This window comes from Zeus faber (assembly GCF_960531495.2).
Source record: "Zeus faber genome assembly, chromosome: 12".
Taxonomy (NCBI): domain Eukaryota; kingdom Metazoa; phylum Chordata; class Actinopteri; order Zeiformes; family Zeidae; genus Zeus; species Zeus faber.
This window is the reverse complement of record NC_137196.1, coordinates 15,280,180-15,301,659: the sequence shown is the minus strand read 5'-3', so window position 1 is coordinate 15,301,659 and position 21,480 is coordinate 15,280,180. Positions and strand designations below refer to the sequence as shown.

At 45.5% G+C, this 21,480-nt stretch overlaps 2 protein-coding genes across 2 annotated transcripts in view; one reads left to right on the top strand and one right to left on the bottom strand.

Annotated features, from left to right (window-relative positions):
- rb1cc1 (RB1-inducible coiled-coil 1) overlaps window positions 1–8,356 on the bottom strand; it is a 35,009-nt gene extending 26,653 nt beyond the window's left edge. Inside the window, exons 1-14 of the mRNA XM_080011558.1 lie at window positions 8,080–8,356; window positions 6,504–6,636; window positions 6,265–6,391; window positions 5,943–6,113; window positions 5,626–5,828; window positions 5,040–5,445; window positions 4,173–4,343; window positions 3,868–4,052; window positions 3,560–3,746; window positions 2,933–3,014; window positions 2,773–2,837; window positions 2,573–2,676; window positions 2,332–2,455; window positions 94–1,994 (exon numbers count right to left, since the gene is read on the bottom strand). Of these exons, the coding sequence (XP_079867684.1) occupies window positions 94–1,994; window positions 2,332–2,455; window positions 2,573–2,676; window positions 2,773–2,837; window positions 2,933–3,014; window positions 3,560–3,746; window positions 3,868–4,052; window positions 4,173–4,343; window positions 5,040–5,445; window positions 5,626–5,828; window positions 5,943–6,113; window positions 6,265–6,391; window positions 6,504–6,574 (3,797 nt within the window). The 5' untranslated portion in view covers window positions 6,575–6,636; window positions 8,080–8,356. The remainder of the gene's footprint in view (window positions 1–93; window positions 1,995–2,331; window positions 2,456–2,572; window positions 2,677–2,772; window positions 2,838–2,932; window positions 3,015–3,559; window positions 3,747–3,867; window positions 4,053–4,172; window positions 4,344–5,039; window positions 5,446–5,625; window positions 5,829–5,942; window positions 6,114–6,264; window positions 6,392–6,503; window positions 6,637–8,079) is intronic.
- An 8,536-nt stretch (window positions 8,357–16,892) lies between these two features.
- Window positions 16,893–21,480, top strand: part of agap3 (ArfGAP with GTPase domain, ankyrin repeat and PH domain 3) — a gene marked incomplete at its 5' end in the record, with an annotated part of 116,924 nt that continues 112,336 nt past the window's right edge. Inside the window, one exon of the mRNA XM_080011161.1 lies at window positions 16,893–17,277. Coding sequence (XP_079867287.1) covers window positions 16,893–17,277 — 385 coding nt within the window. The remainder of the gene's footprint in view (window positions 17,278–21,480) is intronic.

The window sequence follows — 21,480 nt, the reverse complement described above, 5'->3', positions numbered from 1 at the left end:
GCAATTAACAAACTGTATGACATATTGAAACAAAACAGACAAAGAATGGTGGCCGTGCAGCAGTTGTGTTAATGTTTGAAACAAGACGCTAACCTGTTGGAGGAGTCTCTCTCTTGCAGCTCACTTTCAAGGTGTCGAATTTTCTCTAACAGTCTCCTCTCCGTCTCCTCCCTTTGCTCCTCCAGTTCTTTACAGGCATCTGGTACATCACCCTTAAAGGCCTCTGGTTTCTCTGCAGCTAGCTCTAGCTTTTGGGAGAGCAGCTGGTTTTCCGCCTGAACGTTGCTAATAACAGTCCTCAGTTCTCTCTCCTGCTCCTGGAAGCTCCTCCACTTCTCCTCATGCTCTTCTCTCAGGGCAGCGACCTTTTGCTCCCAGTCACGCCGGAGCTCCCACTGCTGCTCGGCGTGTTCGGTCTCCGTGTCGCCGGCCTGCTGCTGCAGAGCGGCAAGCTCGGTGCGCAGTAGGGCGCTTGCGATCAGCTCCGAGATGCAGTGGTCCTTCTCCGTGCGCAGCAGCGTCCTCAGCTCTGCCAACTCCGCCTCATACTCCTCATTTTTGCGCTGAAGCCGCCCGTCGAGCTCCGCCAGCTCTTTACCGAGGGCTTCGGTTTCGGCCTCCACCCGGAGCTTCACGGCCTCGGCCTGTTGGGCCTTGGCCTCCTCCAACGACCGTTGCACCTCCTCGGCCTCCGACTCCTTCAGGGCAAGCTCCACCTCCAGCTTGCAGCGCAGGTCTGCCAGCTCGGAGGTGTGGTCCTCCAGTTCCTGGAGCCGGCCGTCCTTTTCCGTCATGGCAGAGGCGTGGTGGTCGGCCGCCTCGCTCAGCTCGGCCCGGTTTTCCGCCGCCAGCTGCTCCAGAGCATCCTGGTTCTGCCTGGAGAGCATCTCCAACTGGGTCTCGTGCTGCTGCCTTAACCGGTCCTCCAGCTCCTTCAGGTGGCACTGCTCGGCTCCTTCCAGCTCTTCCCGGAGTCGCTGCTGGTCACGCGCCATCTCCACATGCAGAATCTCCAGCTCGCCACTCAAGGAGTCTTTGCAGGCGCCGAGAGTCTTGATCTCTTCGCCTTGATCCCTGATCTTCTCCTCCAGGTCTTTAATTCTATCCGCCTGAGTGGTTTCTACTTTGGCCCATCGCTCTTTCTCGCACTCCAGCTGAGCAAGTTTCTTCTGCTTGCGCTCCAGCAGCCCCTCCAGCTCCAGGGTGGCGCGTTGCACGTCCTTCACGATGTTCTGATGGCCCTGGCTTTCCTGCGTCACGGTCTGGACCTGCTTCTCCAGCTCTTGCCGGACGGAGTGGAGCTCATTTTGGTGCCGCTGTCTCATCTCCAGCTCGAGGGTCTGACGGATGCCGTCCATGACTCCGCGTAGCTCCAGGGACACGGTCTGGAGGGCGAAGCCAAAGTCGCGCTGTTCCTTCAGGACGAGGCCTCTGAAGTGGAGGAGGTCGTCCTTCACACTCCGCAGGTTCGACTGAGACTCCTCTGCGGCAAAGTGGTACTGCTCGATCACCTGCTTCAGACCGGCCATCTTGGAGTTTTCCCGCTCTAGCGTCGTGGTGTCCTGGATGCGCTTGTTGTCAATGGCGTTGATGACGGAGGAGTACAGGGACTCCACCATCATTTCGGGACTGGTGGGGTCGCTGATGGGGTTGGGGGAGGTCAGGTTCCCCTCGATCACAAACTCGTTGACGGCGGACATGAAGTCTGACTCGGGGCTCTCGACCAGGGAGTCCAGGTCAAGGGAACCCTGCTGCAGGATGGGATCCATGTTCGGATGGCCGATCGTTTCGAAATCAAAGGTTTGTGCGTCAATGCTGTCCGGGGACAAGTCCTCCAGCGGGGCCGGGACGGGAATGGGCAGGGGCTGACAAATGGGACCCTGAAGACTGAGTGAGGAGGGAGTTTTGGAGGAGGTAGGGGTGGTGCTTCCGGGTGTGCCTTCGGACCTCGGGGTCAACGCCGTTGATCTCTGAGCACTCTGGCTGCAGGACGCCTGCGGGAACAGCAGACGCGGAAAAAAAATAAAAATAAAAAAGATCAGATAATGATAGGAAGATAATGATAAGATGTTATTAATCCCCAAATTGGAGGGGCAACAGGCCCCAGTAAACACATGAAAGCATTTCTATATTTGTTTTACACTTTTTAAGCCATAACAGTGGCAAGAATTTCTTTAATTATGGATTTTATTTTTTAGATTTCACAACAGATTTTTTTTCTACACACTGAACAGTATTGCACATGTATGACAATAAAGTAATGTCATGAGACATTATACTTTATTATACTTATTCATAACTTATTATAATTGCGTTACAAATTATCATTACCCTTTGTTCGTTGAGCAGGTCGGTGATAGTTTGAGACATCTCGATACTCTGCGCGGCTTGGACAAGATGGTGAAGCATCTCCGCGTGCCGATGTAAAGGCTCAAAGTCACACAGCATGGGAACCCTGAGAAAAAATAAAAAATAAATACAAATAAAGATAAGGGATGTCAAAAAAAACAAACATTGTCAATGGCACAGTGGTATGTGGAAGCATGTGAGGGATTGAAGACGAGGGACTCACATGAGGTACGGCTGCACCTCGGTGGGACAGCAGGACTTCAGGTAGTGCAGATCCTCCAGCGAGATGTCGGGAAGCTCGTAGTCAAACCTCCGGGGCTTTCGCGTCTATCGACCCACACGGGGAAAAAATAAAATAAAATACAATTAAAAACATAGCAAAATCAAATATAGAAATTAAGATGTGCGGAAATTCTGACTTACACAAAATGATGTGGGGGGCCATGAATCGAGTCCCCGAAACAAGCGATTTCTGAGAAAAGACTTCCCTACGAGGCAGGAAAAGGACATCCAATACATTAGAATGTGGATTTGGAATTGTTTTTAAGTTCACATGAACTTCGATTTCACTGAATAAACTTACTGAACAGCTTTCCAAACGATTCCCTTTTGTACTTTTCAGCCTCGTACAGTTGTTTCCCATCCTTCACAAGCGAGCAAGCCCACTGAAGAAAGCAAAATGACAGATTAGCAATGGTGCCAAGGATTACTTCTCTTTTCGTATTCATTTTATGACAATATTATAATGGCATAAAATACAGTTTGTAATATGTCTACCTATTGCAGAAGAGCCATTTAATGGAATTGAACATTGCAACATGTTTCCCTCATCACAAGTGATGTAAACTCACTTAAATATTTCTAAAATTCATTTAAAATCCCCCCCACCCCCTAAATCTGAATGAATGATATAATTGCAGAATCTAACAATTTTACCAAAATGTTGGGGATCTAAATCAGTAATTACAATCCGGCGATTACAGTTTTTAATAATTGTGACAGCTCGATAGTTTATTTTTCACAGCGTTGACAAATTAATTTCAATCTATGTCCTTTTCCAAGTTAAAACCAAGCACAACAAATCAAATAAATCATGTAATGTCTGTCGCCGTGAATTATCATCGACGCCATTCCTGAAACTGTAACGCCTTGATTTGTGATCCCAAAGTGTCTCCCATGGTGTCTGAGCAGAATTTGATGACGTACTGACCTCTCTGTAGTGGCTGATGAACATCTTCCTCCGAACGACCTCCACCACTGCCAGACAGTACATCTGCGGCACGGTGCTGAGGGCCTCCACCACCCGCACCCGCTCCATCAGCTCCGTCAGCAGCCTGAGCAGAGCCTGCAGCTTCTCGCCATCCTGGTCGGCGTGGAGCATCACGTAGCAGCACCATCTGAGATTCAACCGGTGAAAATTTTAAAATAAAAAAAATGACCTTTAGGCGCTTCTGAGTGACCTGGTTAGTTTATCGTTAATAGGTTCTGTGGTAAAAGGACCGAAAACGGGCACTTTACTTGAGACGGACTTGAAGGTTGTTGGCGAGCTCTTGTTTGGCAGTGGTGCACTTCTGCTTGATGTCCAGCAGCTTCCTGTGGTTGGTCAGCATGATCATCAGCTGGTTGGCGTGACTCAGACACAGGTCGGGCAGAACAGACGTGTCCTTCAGGTTTTCAGCCCGCTTCTGATTGGCTAGAAATCCCTGGGAAAATTAAAAACACATAAGTTTAAGTCTTAAAAGTCACCCGAGAAGTCATCTTTTACTGGAAGCAGAGAAAGAATTTGTATTAGTAAGTAAGAAATAGTGAATCTAACTGTTTACCTGAGCAAGTTCTTTCTGTTCGTTTACCAACTTCTTGCAGCTTGCAATCATTTGGTCTAGTGCATATAACCTGTCTTCAAGCCCTTTGATGGCCTTCATGTTTTGATTATCCAGTTTGGCAATTGTGTCGTTGCAATCTGCCAAGAAGGGCTGGATGATCCGCGGGTCGAGCTGGAAGACATACGTTTCATTAAGGACAATGGGATTAAAAAAAAAAAAAAAACAACCCTATTTTTACATTGAGGCTGGCCTGCTTGGTTCATTTCGTGGGTTCTTTTTAAAGATATTCAAAGAAGATTTTTAAGAAAATTTGATATCCAAAAAGGGACATTCTTGCATGTTTGTCGAGCGGTTAGGGCAAGAATTGAATCCATCATGCATGGCCTGTCTTCTGCTGTGAGATTGCAAAGAAACATTAATTTCCCTGTGGGAATTAATTAAGTGTTCCTATCTGAAACTAGAAACGGCCCGGAAATTTGTATCACACATCTGACTTACATTCTGATTTATTTTTAGAAAAAAGTTTTGCTTTGGTGTGATTGATTCTTGGACTTGGCTTCAGACTCAGGCCTCACCTACCGCCATGTACAAAATGTACAGCTCCGCTGAGCCCCATTCCCCTGAGCTAACACAGTTAGCGTGCAGCCCGTCGCTACCTCGCTACTGGACACCAGGGATATAATTGGCATTGACCCGCTGGTCTGAATCTGGGTAAGAACTACAAAAAGCGAATTTCCACCCAAAAAACTGGATGACCCCTTTAATCAGAACGCGTCTTGCGAGGGCACCAGTGAGCATAGTGCAGTTAGGCCCTTGAGGCTTCTGATTGGGGTCTGGCAAAGCGGGACTGATCAGCCAGCGACGTACCCTGTTGATGGAATCAAAGCACTTCCTCACGACCGACTCGACGTCGTTGGGCCGGTCTTGGACGTTGATCCAGTCCAGTAGTGTCACGTTGAAGGAGGGGGGGTTGGCCGCCTCTGGAGCGTCGTCCTCCTGCAGCGCGGCCCGGAGCCCGCCGCTGTCCGTCATCTCGTTGGTTCCCTCGCCCCCGGACGGCTCTGCTGCGGCCGCCAACGGCCCCGGGGCTGAGAAGGAGGCGGGGAGCGTGGAGGTTCTCTGAGCGCCGGCGCCGCAAAGGACGGAGTCGGTGGACTTCTCCCCGTCCTTCTCGGGGGTTGAGCCGGACTTGTCGAAGCTCTCTCTGTAACTGTGCCGGGTCAAACACTCCAGCAGAGGTATCTTGGCCATGACGGAGACTGCGGTCCCCAGCCTGAAAAAAACACCGCCCGAGAAAACATCACCGAGCAGTCGTCAAAATAACATAACTTCAATTTTGCAACAGTGATACAGATCGGCGATATATAATTTTCACGCCTTGGTAAAAAACATCTGTAAAATCCATGGAGCTGATCGTCAACACGCCCTATTCTTAATGCAGGCCAAAACTTACTTTGTGAGCTTTGATTTAATTTCCTCAAAGTCCTGTTGATAATTTTTGTACGCAGTGTCAAACTTCCAGAGCAGCTTCTGATAAGACAGGGTGCAGTCGTCCAGATTGGCCATGATCGCGGCCCAGCCTTGGTGCTGGAGGTGTTCGTCGTGAACCAAACGCTCACAAAAGGAGCAAAGTTTCTTGGCAACTTCATACATTTCCTGGGGATTAGAAAAAAAAAATGTCGAGACAGAGTTAATCATTCCAAGGCGACGGCTGACGCAAGCGTCTCATGATTTTCGGGGGGAAAAAAGGCATAAAAAGTTTATGCTTACTACGGCGAGTTGTGTTCGCGAGGCAACGGTGTGAAAGACGGCCGGCATCATGAGAGACTCCTCCACCTTCAGCTCCATCTCGTTCTCGATGGAGAAGGTGGTTTTGGGGATTGTTGGGGCCCGGTCAGACAGGATCATCTCCTTGTTGAAAAGGAATATGGGGTTCGTATCCTAGGTGTCGGAAAAAAACAAAAGACCAATAGATCAGAATATCAGAGGATTCACTCAGGGCCGTCACACTCGCAGTGGGTCCGACCGTGTGTTCAAACCACATTCGGGATCTTAATGGAACTTTTTTTGGGGAAAAAGATTCAAAACTTACAGTGCCAGCACTGTAGCTGCAGACCCTCCGCTCCGCAGCCATGCACTCCCCTCCATTGACGACAAGGACCTGATGCTGCGTCGCAATCTTATATTTGACCTGGATGGCATGTTTGAGGTCCAGCACACTAGAGATCGCAAACGGAACAGAAACGCATCTCGGTTAACGAAAGAAGGTTCAGCATTTTTGATTTCGGACAATTCCGACAACGCCGAGTTTGGGGGGGGGTGTTTCCTTACGTTTGGACAGCGAGTTCGGTGTCAAATGTCAACGTGCTGCCGTTGTTGACCTGGAACACATACAGCTTCATGTTGAGTCTTCCAGAGATGTTCACGCCTCCCTACCTGAACCATTGAGTCATCCCAGGGAAGCCTGCGAGAAGCACAGTCGAAAAAAAAAAAAAGAGACAGTTTGAGATGTAGAAACAAGTGAAGTCATTTGGATTCGATCTGCACAGGGACTGTGTAAGAGATAAGCAAAAACTCAGCATCATTTTTTTACGGCCAGGATCATTGGTGGGAGGTGTGAACGGACAAACATTTATTCGGCCGTTAAAATCCCAACTGGACCCCAAAGATATTTGTCCCGAGATCCAATTGGAACCGTAAAATCTACCCACACGTAACCCTAACAAGAATACTTTATTCCTACTACCATGACCCAATAATTATATAATGTAATATTCGGACCCATCCCTGAACTGTAAGTTGCTGCCAGCTTGTTCCCAGGATGACCAGCTTACACACAGATCCAAACACCAGTTTGGAGAAAAGCAGCATATGGAGCTGCACTGATATTTTAAGGATCCATCCACTGTATGAGTGGATCGAGGAGCTGAGTCACCGTGTTTGTTCCTGGCTGCTGTCATTTCTAAATTTGGTTCACCTTTAAAGTTAGTTTGGTGAACTAGAGTTTGACGCCGTCTACTGGTCATTTTTGCCGTTAAAACTGATTAAAAAAGGGGGAAAAGTGTGGATGGAAGCTGGTGGAAGACCGGACACCGGTTTGTTTGAGCTGTCATGTCAAACGAGGCCCTGAAAATCCCTAAATAACATCTGTTGAGACGCATAACTGTCGTAATTTCACTACCCGACACTTAAACTAATTAAAATAACGGATTAAGAACGGTTTTACGGCATTTGCGGTCTACAGAACTTAAGTAAATACATACAGCATGGCTTCGAACACAGATCAGCTGAATGATATGAGGCACTTTCCCTGGAGGGACACAGACATCACAACAACAAGTGATCACAGTAAATAAGGGGAAATGGCAACACCAAAACGCTGTGGAAAGCTTTTATCGTTTAGAAAAAGGATGTTTTTATAAGCCGTTGGGTTTTCCCATTCTGGTTCACACAGTTCACTGTTCAGACTGTGTAAGAAAACTTGCAAAAGTGCATATTTCTGACTGATCCTGAATTGTTGATACAGGGGGTTTAGTATGAATTTTGTAGGTTCATTATATATTGCCTTCTTTTTAAGATTAGGTAAGATTTACTTGAGTGTTTTTCCTTTTATAAATATCTCTCCGTCTCTCTGTCTACCACTTAAGGGTGATCCAGGGCCTCGCTGAGGCCACTCGGAGGAATGGGGGCACCGCAGCAGCTGTTAGCATTCAGCTAGCAGCCAATGACACCGCCTGTATACGCTAGTAGCTCCCTGGCTAATGTACATCACAAATGTACAACACATTGACAAAGGCAGCACGGCTGGTGACGCCAAGCAGCGTCTCCTGGTCGCGGAAAACAAGTATTGATTAAGCTGGTAGATGTCGTTGGGTTTTGTTTAGGGTTTTTGGGGGGGGTTTTTTACCTTTGTTTACTCGCATCCCTGGTCTCTCCACCTTGAGCTAGCGCCCAGCCAGCTAACCTGCTTTACTTTGACATGCATAGAGCTAGCCCCGCACGGTAGCCTGCTAGCTATTATGGCTGGCGGCCATAACCGTCTATGTTTATTTACAAGCCACTCATGCTGTTGCCGGGTGATTATCCGACGCCGACGACCCTGGTTACTTCGGGTTGCGTAAAACGGGCGTTGCGAGCTAAGCTAAGAGCCCGCTCTCGTCACGTCGGCCGGCGGTCTGTTTGGTTGTTTTCGTCCGTTGTACGATCATCCTGGAGCGATCGGTTCACTGAGGGGTGGGCGGCTCCGCTCTCTTTGTGATCCGTCCATTCTGAATCACAAGAGCTTGGAAGATCCGGTTTATAATACGCTGAATAAAAATGGTGTCGAAAAAAAATGAAGACAATATCAAATAAATAAATAAATAAATTCCTTTTTTTAATGTTAATCTTACACTGATGTTTGCACTTTGATCAATTTCTTCATAGTTTTGATCACCGATCAGAAAGCTTGTTCAGACTAGCCGTTGGTGTGTGTGTGTCTAAGCATGTGCGTGTCGGTGTGTGTGCATGTGTGTGCGTGTGTGTGTGTTGGTACCATGATAAGACCGGCAGCAGAACCCCACCCGCTGAGGACCGGCAGCAGAACGTGACCCACTGAAGACCCGCAGCAGAACCCCACCCACCGAGGACCAGCAGCGCAACCCCACCCGCTTTGTTTCCCACCGGGGCCCGGGCGCTCAGCTTTATATGGGGGGAGTTGTGACGTCACAAAGCCATCACATGGAGCGGGCCTCCGGGGAGGGGGGGGGGGTGGCGGCAGCCATGACGACGGGCCGTCAGCAGGTCGCAGACTCCCAACCTCCATCCGACGGGAACGTCTGTGACCTCACCCTCATCGGGGGCCTTTTTTTGACACCGTCAGTGTGACGTCACCGATCAGAGACGGGGACCGATGGGGCGGATGGTGCTGATTTGAGGACATTGAATATTTGAATTTGAGAACGTCCAAATGTCACAGGTGCTGTCGGCGGTGGACTGCGGCGCACGCCAACACATCCTCCAATCCCGTTCCTTCATCGAGGCAACGTTTCCTCTCGGAATTGAGGGGAGCGCCCTCGAATGACATCCGCCGCTTCCAATCAGGTACCCAGCCATACATATGTATGAATAAGTACCACGTAGAAGTACCTCTACGTACCCCTTGGACATATTACACATTCCTAGATCCACGTCAGTAAGTAAGATCCACGTATTCCTACATACTGCTCAGGCCGCCGCCCTAACGGTGAAGATCAAAATCCACGTGCGTAAAATGAAAATCCACACGTTTGTGAAAACCAATCTACGTATGTTTAATCTTTGCAAAAATATTTTTGCGAGTTTACAATTTTTCTTTTTGGTCATATTTGCGGAAGTTGTTGTTTTTTTTCATCATCCGCACCCTTTCGAACAGGAAGCACGCTGCCGCGAAACTGAGCATTAGTTGTAGATTACTTCAGTCCGCAGTTTAAAAGTCAATTGATCATAATTGTATCTTCGCATATTGGCTTCCTTTTTTTTTTTTTTTTCGTTTTAAATTTGCTTGAATTGTTATTCTACTCACAGGCCTGCAAGTTACGATTCAAAGTTTTTCCCCTCAGCTATCTTATTTCTAACGAAATGAATGAGATCGACTCCCGTCATCGTTCGAGCGAGACGACTCTCCCCGGACATGACGCCTCCCGCCACACTGTGCTGGTGCTGGTTGTAATTCTGGGAAAATTACAAAACAAAAAAGGGAAAAGGCTCCTTGTCCAGTGTTTTGCTGCAACATGAGGAGGGAGGGTGTGGTCACCGAGCTGCAGAGCGTCAACGGCTGCTGATTGGAAGGCAAGCCATGGATGTGTTCTTCCATCCAGCGCTGGATCCATGCCTTTTTGCATCATTGGCATGGGGGATCTGTGCATGGAAAGCAACAATCACCACGAAACCGAACCAGCAGGTCTGATTCCCTGCTGCAGATAAACTGTTTGTTCGGTTTGCATGAGGGCGAAGCCCCGTGATTCTGGTCAGAACATTGCATTATAAATGGCATACTGTATATAATACTGTATGTGCCATTTCCAATGCATTTGTATTTTAAGTCAAATGCTTTTGAAAATGGGGGGGGGGGGGGGGACAACAACAATATCAATCAATGTAATGCGTCCCCCCCAAAAAACTGCGTTACCTTGAGAAACAAACAAAATAATAGATGCAATATTACAGTAATAAGAATAGAAAGAAAGAGGAGTGAATTGGATGCTTTTCCTCCCCCTAGTGGTCACTCTTGTTAATAACAGAAAAAGATTCTTTATTTATCACATGACACACTCGCAACACACATGCTTTAAATGGTGGCCAGTGAAACGAGATCTCTGCTTTTGACCCATCCTGGCTTGTCCTTCCTCTGGGGGGCAGCCAGGAGCAGTGGGCACCATACAGCGATGCCCAGGGACCAATTTCAAGTGTCCATTGCTGGTCAGACAACAATGTTTTGCATGTTGGAGTCCTTACCGATGTTACACGGAGGAAACCCCATGTGAGCACAGGGAGGACATGCAAACTCCACACAGAAAGACCCCTAATTGGGAGATAACCCAGCAGACATGGTGCCAACAGCACCCCAGGTGGGAATCAAACCCAAGACCTTCTTGCTGTGAGGCAGCAGTGCAATGCACTGTGCCAGCAGCTTGGACGGATGGAGAATGTTCCTACACTGGAAGATTTTTGTACGCCCTGTTTGGCCTTTTGTCCTCTGGAGAAACTATGCCTTTGACCCAGACAATCCAGAGTGAGAGACACTTGGAATTGTCTGTAGGACCAGGGGCTCGCGTGACATCGATTCATAAATGCATTTAGTTTGGGAGGTCAGGATGGCCGTCCATCTTCATCTTCATCAACAAACATCCTTCACATCACATTTACAGGGAACCCTTTTTTTAACCAGACCACTCTTTCAAGTCTTATCTCTGGCCAACCACGGTTCAATAAAGATATTCAGGACTGGCTCCAATCTCAATAAAAGGAAAAGTCTTAAAATCACTGAACCTGGGAATCACAGTCATAACATTTGCAGCAGAAATTTTAATCTGATGCATTTATTAATGGATTTCTGAATGTGGATATACGTATATGTGGGATGTACACCCACTGATTTCTTAATTTGAGTTGTGCATCACTTACCCAACAGCATTATCATCGTTGATCTTACACTAAATTAAAACCCAATGTTATTATATCTAATCCATAATACGGATACCTGTTATACAATATACTGTAGAAAGAATATAGAAATGGCCATAGCCTATTTTCCGATAACCTATTTTCCAAGTCATGTTATCGCATCTATTATCATTCGACATTGTCTGTTCTCTTCTGTTTGCACCTTTTGTTTTCTACGTTTTTACACTTTTATCTTTATTGCATCTTACTATCGTACCTGACATCAATAAAAATGTTTGTATTCAGTAAAGTTATTTCTAATTCAGAGTTTTAAGTGGCATGGTATCTATGGAATTCCTTCTGACTGTGAGAAAGAATATTTAATGATTTGGAAATGCACGACTTTATATATATATATATATATATATATATATATATATATATATATATATATATATATATATATATAAATATTGAAATGTTGACATTACTGGATGGACAGTTTGCTTACACTGACTTGTGAAGCTGCAGAATTAAACTTTGTTTTGGCAATTTGCAGAAAAGTCAGAGAACTCATGTGTCATTTCCTCCTATTCATTGGATGAAACAGTGTGGCAATAGTAGCACCAACACAGCCATCTGTCAGGGCATGAATAAGCAAGCGCATCATTTGCATGATTCATGTCCCAGAATAGGAAATATCATGGAGGTGCATGGATTTAACCTAATATAGAGATATATTACAGTACAATCTAAAAAAAACAGCACACACACGCACGCACGCACGCACGCACGCACGCACGCACGCACGCACGCACGCACGCACACACACACACACACACACACACACACACACACACACACACACACACTATTCAATGCACACAATGGCAAAATGTCCGACAAATGTATTCCAAAAAAATTAATAAATCATTATTAAAGAAACAAACACAACTGAATGTTACTCTAAACAAATGAAAAATTCCAATGTCTTGATGGTGTGACCTGAATTGTATGAGGGCGAGTTTCGAAGGCGATGTTTCTCCATCGGGGTGTTTGTTCCTAATTTAGTCAACAGATGGAGACAGAAGGCTTCGTATAGCACAGAGTTTGAGCCAAAGAATGTTCTGCTCATTGCACAAGTGACATTATCATTAAATATAAAGATGTGCACTGCCTCCAAAATGGCATTCTAGCGTACTATTTAAAACGCCAAGTTAGGACATGAGCGTTTTTACTGTGTCCCAATCCATAGTATGAATGAAATAGTGTACAAAAAGTAAAAGACAAACATACAGTATCTTAGCATTGTAAGCGCTGGACAATGCTGGCAAGCGTATCCCACAATACATTGTGAGGACACAATGCATTGTAATAAAGTAGTATGTCCAAAAAGCCACCGTTCTTTTTACTCACATACTCAACTAAGCTGGAAAATATAGAATGGGTATTTCATTTATTTAATATAATATATTTATATTTTTCATGTGTAGTATGTGGTGTGTAGTATGTAGTGTGTAGTAGTGTGCAGTATGTAGTGTGTAGTATGTAATTTGTTGTGTGTGGTATGTAATTTGGTGTTGTGTGTAATATGTAGTGTGCATGTAGTGTGTAGTGCCTAGTATGTAGTGTGCATGCGGTGTGTAGTGTGCATATGGTGTGTAGTATGTAGTGTGTAGTAGTGTGTCATATGTAATGTGCCTGGAGTGTGTAGTGTGTAGCATGTAATATGTAGTATGTAGTGTGCATGTAGTATGTAGTGTGCATGTAGTGTGTAGTATGTAGTGTGTATTAGTGTGTCGTATGTAATGTGCCTGGAGTGTGTAGTGTGTAGTTTGTAATATGTAGAATGTAATGCATGTAGTTTGTAGTATGTAGTGTGCATGAAGTGTGTAGTATGTAATGTGCCTGGAGTGTGTAGTGTGTAGTTTGTAATATGTAGAATGTAATACATCTAGTTTGTAGTATGTAGTGTGCATGTAGTTTGTAGTATGTAGTGTGCATGTAGTGAGTAGTGTGTAGTATGTAGTGTGCATGTTGTGTGTAGTAGTAGTGTTCAACGTATAGTGTGTAGTATGTAGTGTTTAACGTGTAGTATGTTGTGTGTAGTGTATAGTGTGTAGTGTTTTGTGTGTATTGTGTAGTGTGTAAAATGTATTGTTTAGTATGTAATGTGCATCTAATGTGTAGTGTGTAGTATGTAGTGTGCATGTATTGTGTAGTACGTGGTGTGTAGTGTGTAGTATGTAATGTACATGTAGTTTGTAGTGTGTAGTGTGTGGTATGTAGTGTACATGTAGTGTGTAGTGTGCATGTAGTGTGTAGTGGGTATCATGTAGTGTGCATGTAGTGTGTCATATGTAGTGTTTAGTGTATAGTATGTTGCTTGCATGTAGTCTGTGTCTGATGTAGTGTGTAGTATTCAGTGTGTAGTGTGTAGTATGTAGAGTGCATGTAGTGTGTAGCATGTAGTGTGTAGTATGTAGTGTGCATGTAGTGTATAGTTAGCATGTAGTATGTAGTATCTAGTGTGTAGTGTGTAATATGTAGAGTGCATGTAGTGTGTAGTGTGTAATAATAGGGTGTAGTATGTAGTGTGTAGAATGTAGTGTGTAGTGTGTGGTATGTAGTGTGTAGTATAGAATGTAGTGTGTAGTGTGTATGTAGTGTGCAGTATAGTGTGTAGTATGAAGTGTGTATGTAGTGTGTGGTATAGTGTGGAGTGTGTAGTGTATAGTATATTGTGTGTATTGTGTAGTGTGTTGTGTGTAGTATGTAGCGTGCATGTAGTATGTACTATAGTGTATAGTGTAGTATGTAGTGTGCATGTAGTGTGTAGTATGTAGTGTGCATGTAGTATGTAGTGTGTATAGTATGTGGTTTGGGATGCAGCACAGGGACACATGTCACATGCCCTCATACTTGGATGTTACTAAGGAATAGTGATAAAATATTATTGCTTATAATGTCCATATGAATTTATTTCATATAACAGAAGGTTTGTGTCATTATATAACAAAATATGACAAGGAACTTTGAAGGAAAATGCTCAAACAGATTAAAACTGGAACAGAGGCACTTTATTTACTGGCATGTTGCCAGTTTCTCTTGTTACTGTATAACAATTCGATCAATTATCATAAATAATTTCACAAAGTTCAATCCGACAATTTTTTTGCCATCCATAGGAAATAAATGTTTTGTTTTGGTTTAGAACTTAGAGGCACCTAGCGGTGAGGTTGCAGATCCCAACCAACTGTGTTTGGTTTGGTTTGTCCATTCTGGGCTACTGTAGAAGAAACATGGCGGTGCAACATGGCAGCCTCCGTGAAGCACACCCGCTCCCTGTATTGATAAAAATGGCTCATTCTACGGTAACGCCAACACCATGGTTCTTATTTTCATAGGATTATACACTAATTAAAACATACTTGTGAATATTATATTGCATTTCTGCCAAGTCTGTTCCATACGTTCCACACACTACACCTTAAATATTTAGAAAGGTGTGTGTATAAAACAAAAATAATTAATCTTATTTGAACATAACAATACAAATCACTTATTTACGAAGCGCATTTCTGATGAGTGACACTTAAGGAACCAAAGAAAAGTGAAGAGCTGAACACGGGTTGAATGCAAAACATTGAAATTGTTCTATTCATAACATTCAAAGCATTTTTTTTTTTAACAAGTGTTGAGACTGAATACAAAGCAAAAAAACAAAAAAACAAACAGACACGTAAAATATACCACGGTCATTCATCACTTATTATCAACAACAACAGCCGTGGGATGTTTTCATTTCAAGACCAGTAGGTGCTCGGGCGTTTGGCCGAAAATGTATGAAATATGTAGAAACATAATCAATGGCGGTGAATGTCTGCACAGATAAAATATACAAAATAAGCAATAGAGTGGTACCTCGACTTACGACTGCATCTACTTACGACTAAGCCAAGATACGAGTGACGATAGTCGCGAAAATTTTTATCGACTTGCGACCGACTGCTCCAAGATACGAGCGTGGAAATTTGCAGTTGGCGCGTCGGCGGCCAGTCAGCAGCCAGTCAGCAGCCAGTCAGCAGTCAGTCAGCAGCCAGTCAGCAGTAAGTCAGCAGGCGACCTACATCGTGTGTGCACGTAGTTCGTAGCTTATCCCTATTTTTTTCATATTTACTGTGTTTTTGCTGTGTATTTTGCTCATTTTCACCCTTCACGATGAGTCCTAAGAAGAAGGATGATGGGAAAAAGAAAAGGGTAATGATTCCCATTGAAACTAAGAAGGAAATCATCGGGAAAAAAAACGAGCCTGGTGTGTATGGGAAAAATTGCTTCGACATACGACTGTGTTAACATACGATCGGCCTTCAGAATCAGAATCAGAAATAATTTATAGAACGAATTACAGTCGTAAGTCGAGGTACATTCTGTTTCTATTCATTCTGTTCACAGCAGCACCGTGGTGCAGGCCCGCCGCCGCTGTTGCCGTTTGCGTGTGGTTGCGTACAGGGCGGGGCGATAGATGTGTCGCGATATGAGAGCAGCTATTGTCTGGGATTGTAAGGTTCCTTGTTATATCGTGACATGGTTAGACGTTGTCTTCGGTGTTGCATTGCAGCAGAGTGACGCAACTGGCTGTTCTCATCGATGCCGAGGTTATGTCATTTGTTTTAATTGTGATATCCCTATAGACATGGTTGTGGTTGCGTAACATCTAGGTAAAGCTATTAGGATGACGCTCCGCTACCCACTCTCTCTCTCTCCCTCTCCCCCATCACACAATGGAATTGTTTTGTATTTATTTTTTTTATACACCACATTATAGGCGAGGAACAATGTCCCAGAAAATGGAATAGAAGCCGAAAAATCACATTTACAATAGTGATGGAATCAAACATAAAACAAATAATAATGGTTCAGAAATATATATAATATCTAATATATAATAACTAAATAATGATGCAAAGACAAAGGAATGTAAAAGAAAAATGTAAAGAAAAAAAGGAAAAAGAAGTATGCCAATAAAAAACATGACAAATAAAACAAATAAACCCGAAATGTAAGTCAAATAAAAGAATGAAACGGAACAAATGGAATCTCGCCCTCCCCGTCGCACCGGGAAAATGACGCGGTGGGTGACGTCACCCCGCCCGGAGGAGGCGCCGGGCTGTGGGATCTGAGCGGCGGTGGGAGCCGCTTCATTTCAGCCGCAGGAACCAGGCGTCAAGCAGCGGACCGGGGGCCGAGCGAAGCCCATTGTCTCCCTCCGAGCAGAGAAAAGTCGCCGGGAGGGTCCGGTGCGAGGCGTCGCGGGGGGGTTGCGAATCCACCGAGAAAGGGAAGGGCCCCGGACTGGAGCGGTCTCCGCGGAGGAGGACAATGAATCACGGTGAAGTTTCATCGGTGATAACGATAAAAACATGAACAACAGCCGCGCTCCGCTGCAATCGGCGACCACGTATTGATGCGCTCGCTCCACGACCGATCCACGCGTGTTTAATTCGGGTCAAACCGCCGGAATCCCGATCTCCCCCCCCCCCCACCCCGTACGTGCAGTAGTTTTTAAATTTAAACCTCCCCTCCGTCGAAAGCGAAATGAATTTCCAGTCGAGCGTCCCCGTCTCCGTGTCCGGGATCTCCCAGCAGTCCCAGCCGGCCATGCCCACGCCGGGGACGGTCCCGGCGCCCGTCCCGGTCCCGGTCCCGCAGTCCATCCCCTCCCAGTTCGGATCCGGCTCGTCCGCGGCCAGCTCCGGGGGCGGTCAGTTCGGTTCGGGGACGGTGTCCGGGGGCCCCGCCGCCCAGCCCGGCCAGGCGGGCTCCCAGTCCTTCGTGCTGTCCAACTCGGCCGCCATCCGGGCCGAGATCCACCGGTTCGAGTCCGTGCACCCGAACATCTACGCGATCTACGACCTGATCGAACGCATCGACGATCTGGCCCTGCAGAACCAGATCCGGGAACACGTGATCTCTATTGAAGGTGAGTATTATGGGGGATAATGCATCGGTCCATTCAAATCGTCGGTGTTTTCGGTGGGGTTCACACATTAGGGTGGTGGTGGTGGGTAGGTGGGGGTCTCCGTTATGTCCACATTGGGGACTGTGTTGTCATGGGAGCACAACCCAGTGTCACCAGTCACTTTAATGGGATGGGACTGGGTGGGTGGGTGGGTTCTGATGCTTCTGGGGGTGGTTCCCCCTCTTTCGATGGAGTGTTTTTCCAATGCAACGACAGCCACATAGGCTCTGTTACCCTACTACCCAATAAGCACTGATTTCTTTGTTTCAATCTCAAAAGCCTGTCGTCCAAAAACTCAAATTCGAGATTTTTATTTTATTTTATTTTTTTTACTAATTGAGGCACTTCCAGGGTTACTCATATGAATTCTATCCTATTCTAATATGAATGAACTATAAACCCGATGATTGCGCTGATCGACAAAATGCTCCGGAGCGGCATGAAGAGAGAACAAATGCAGCATACGACTGTGCACTGCATTAGACGTAATGTTGTTAAACACGATCCACTCTCGGTGTGTTTCCATGCGTGGATGTTTGCTTTGAGAAACGCCAGCGAGTGATACCCATCTGCTAATCCACAATTTGAATTTAAATTTGATAACCTGCCAGACATTTCTCTTTCAAATCCTATTATGTCAGCCCCCCCCCCCCCCCCCCCACACACACACACACAAACACTGGAGTTCCCATTGTCCACTCATAACCGGCACCATGTGACTTACTGGTTAAGACGCTGTCCATCAGAATACGCTGCCATGACTTTGGAAGAGCGTCGCGTGGCACGGCTCCCAAACGTCTCACCCAATGCGCCGACACAGCATTTTTTTTTGTTGTTTGTTTTGAATTGTTAAAAGTACTTTTTGAGATCTGAGTTCAAAAGATTCAGGCCTCGTATCCACATGGATGGGTACATGCAGCGGAACAGAAGCGATGCCACGCGTCGTGGGGATGGGTTCATCGTTAGTTCACGTCTAGATAAACATCGAAACATGGGGCTCTGTGTGATGAGATGAGCGTCAATATTTAACGTGTTGTGAAAGAAAAATGGCACTTTGATAGGTCTCCTGGATTTGTGCCTGACGCTCGCGTTGATGACGCTCCTCCAAGAGCTTTAGAACAACTGAAAAACAACGACAAAGAGCAGCTCAAACGGATACTTTGGCACATTAGGAGACGACTCATAATTCCTTTTCACATTTTTTCAGACGAGGAGGTCAATACCAATTTCGTCCCTGTGCTTCCAGTGCAGAGATATGCTTACTGTGTTGGCTCAATACTGTGTTGGCTCAATACAGGGCGGCTCAATACAGGGCAATACAACTAGCCTAGCTCCTGTGAAATTAGGGACATTTCCAGCATCTCAAAAGCAGAGCGATACGTCTTGAGTCATGTGACGTGAAACAAGAGCATAAAAAAAGAAAAAACAATGCTGTTCGAATCAGAAGTATTTTTGCCGCTGGGCACCGTTGATCATCGGCGGTGCAAGCCAGATGGGGTTGCCAGGTATGAACCGCAGTGCCTCGAGTCAGGTCATCATCGTCAACCAAGCTCAGCTGACTGAACTGGCAACCCGACAGCACAAACACGTGGGGTTCCACAGGTGGCGCACAGCTGATCACTATGCCCGGCGGATGGACGGTCAAAAATAGTTCCGAATACAAAACGGCAGAGAGAATTGTTTTGGTTTTTACCAGGGATGCACCAAGTTATCGGCCGTGCATCGGTATCGGGCGTTATTTGCCTTGTTGACCTTCTTGACTGCCATCAGCCTATCAGCAAATAAGATTACATTCATCGATGGCTGTGGCCGCCGTTTATCCAATGTTTCCCACACATAGGCTTTACCGGGGATATTAACGGCCGCCAAATTCTATTGGTGGCCCATTTTAGCGGCGAGGCGACGCGGACACGGCCCTCCAAGCCGGAAGTCGTTATTTTAAACATTGGTATCGGCCCAGAATTTCAAATCGGTGCATCCCCAATTTTTACTTGTGATAACATCGGAAGGTGTGTCGCTTTACAACCTCAGCTTTTGAGACGCTGGAATGGAAGGTGTATCTCAGGGTTTCACAGGAGCTAGGCTAGCTGATCCCTCCCGCAGCCTTTCATTGAGCTAACACAGTTAGCATGCAGCCACTGGAAATACAGGCATGAAATGGATATTGACCCTGTCATCTGAATCTGGGTAAGGGGGATAACGAGAGAATTTCCCCCAAAAACCGGAGTATCCATTTTAAGACACGTATACAAATGCATGTGATGTTCGAATGATACAGTATAATCAAAATAAGTGATTAAATGAACAAACTTTGTTGCTGAGGAAAAGGATCTGTTACATAACTCTCTTGAATAATGGAAAGATTTTGTGCATCACTGTGAGAACATCAAAGCCCTTCGTGTTATTGTTTTGATGTTTTCTTTTGTAATTATAGCAATGAAGCCATGATGCACAAAAGCTAAAAAAAACAAAAAAAAAACAGGCAAACTTCCCTATTTCTGCTGGTCTCTGTGACAAGCCCATTCCGCATCAAATAACTCGTTAATGCCAACTGATCATTTAAGAAACGCAAAAGTCAATTTGCATTGTCTCCGTATTCTGAAGATACATAAACACGCAGTACCAAACACGTAACATCAAACAGTAGATTAAACGAGGAAGGTAATGGAATGCCCCCCCTTAATCTCTCCAAGAAAGGGTCCTTGTGTATTTACCGTGACCTTATACTGTGTCGAGGAAGATTTCACAAGGTACGTAATGTACTCGTGTCCATTATATGCAACGCAAGCATAATGTGTTTCTTTAAATCCAAATAAAATGCAACGCCCCCTGAGTCCCATCTGCTCGCCACCCCCAGCTACCCTTGGTACCAAAGCCGGGGAAACAACCGTAAGAGGGGCCGTTGGTCGACTTATATTCACCTCCGTAGTTTTCAAATCTGTTCCTTTTCAATCTTGCATCAGTGCAGATTCTGTTGCTAAGGAACGAGAGGGCTGGTTCAGAATGCTGGAGACGGACTGAATAGAAACGTTATCCCTTTGGAAAATGCCTCCCCATCGCTACCGAGATTTGTATCTTCCTCGTTTTTTTGTTTTGGTTTTGGTTTTTTTTTTTTTTTTTTTTTTTTTTCCCCCCCACTCGTGGGTTAATATGACCTTTACACGCCGTACCTCTGTTTTGCAAGGTAATTTATCCGGATAAAATGAGCGCCGCCAACACTCGGTCGCCAGGTTATTTTAATTTCCACACCGCCCGCCCCCCCCCTCTCCCCCGTAACACTGTTTGGTATTCAGAGCACTATTTGGGTTTCAGCAAACCAATTTATACCGCAATCAGAAATAAAAAGGGGCACAAAGCAAGTTGTGCCGCCTCTTCTTTCCAATCCATTCCATTATTTTTTACTAGTGGTGAGACAGTCATATATTCAAGTATGACGACGTTCGAGTTTACCAGCAATTTCCCAAACCCGACAATGTTTTCTGTGACATAATCCAATTTGACAATGTTAATGGGGCAGAGTGCCATGTTTTCTGCGTGCCGGAGTCATGCTTCGGGGGTACTTGTCATTCTGAAAACGATGTGGTACCGAGACGTGAGTATTGCCATTCGCACCGAGTACCCTAGTACCCTCGCTGGAGTTGGAGACGGGATTCACATCGGGTCTGCCCGGGAAGAGGAAAAAAAGTGTCGGGGGTTTAGTGCGAACCATAAAAATCCAGATCATTCAGACACGGAGACAGGTGCCGAGGATCGTATCCGTAATGTGATTTCAGATATATTTTTAGCGATTCATTCCAATGAGGACGGCTGTTCTATTAACAAGACGATGGCCCTGGGAATACCGTTCCTTGGTTGCCTGGTTTCATTTGCGAGAGCAGTTCTGGTTGTTACCCACATCCGACTTTTAGAAAAGCGTCTCCTATTTCCCCCCAAAGGTTTGTTACGCGATATAAAGATTACCTTGATATGATTATATGATAGAAAGAGCGCGAAAACAACCGCAAGAAATGCCACCCTGCTGTACTCAAGAGTTTGTCGTCTCATCAAGACAAATGATGGGAGAACTTAGTTCAATCTTTACAGTATCCTAATGGATGGCGTAATTTCTTATTTTTTTGTTTCACTTTTTGTCAAGACTTTGGTAGAGCCTCACACTAACATGCC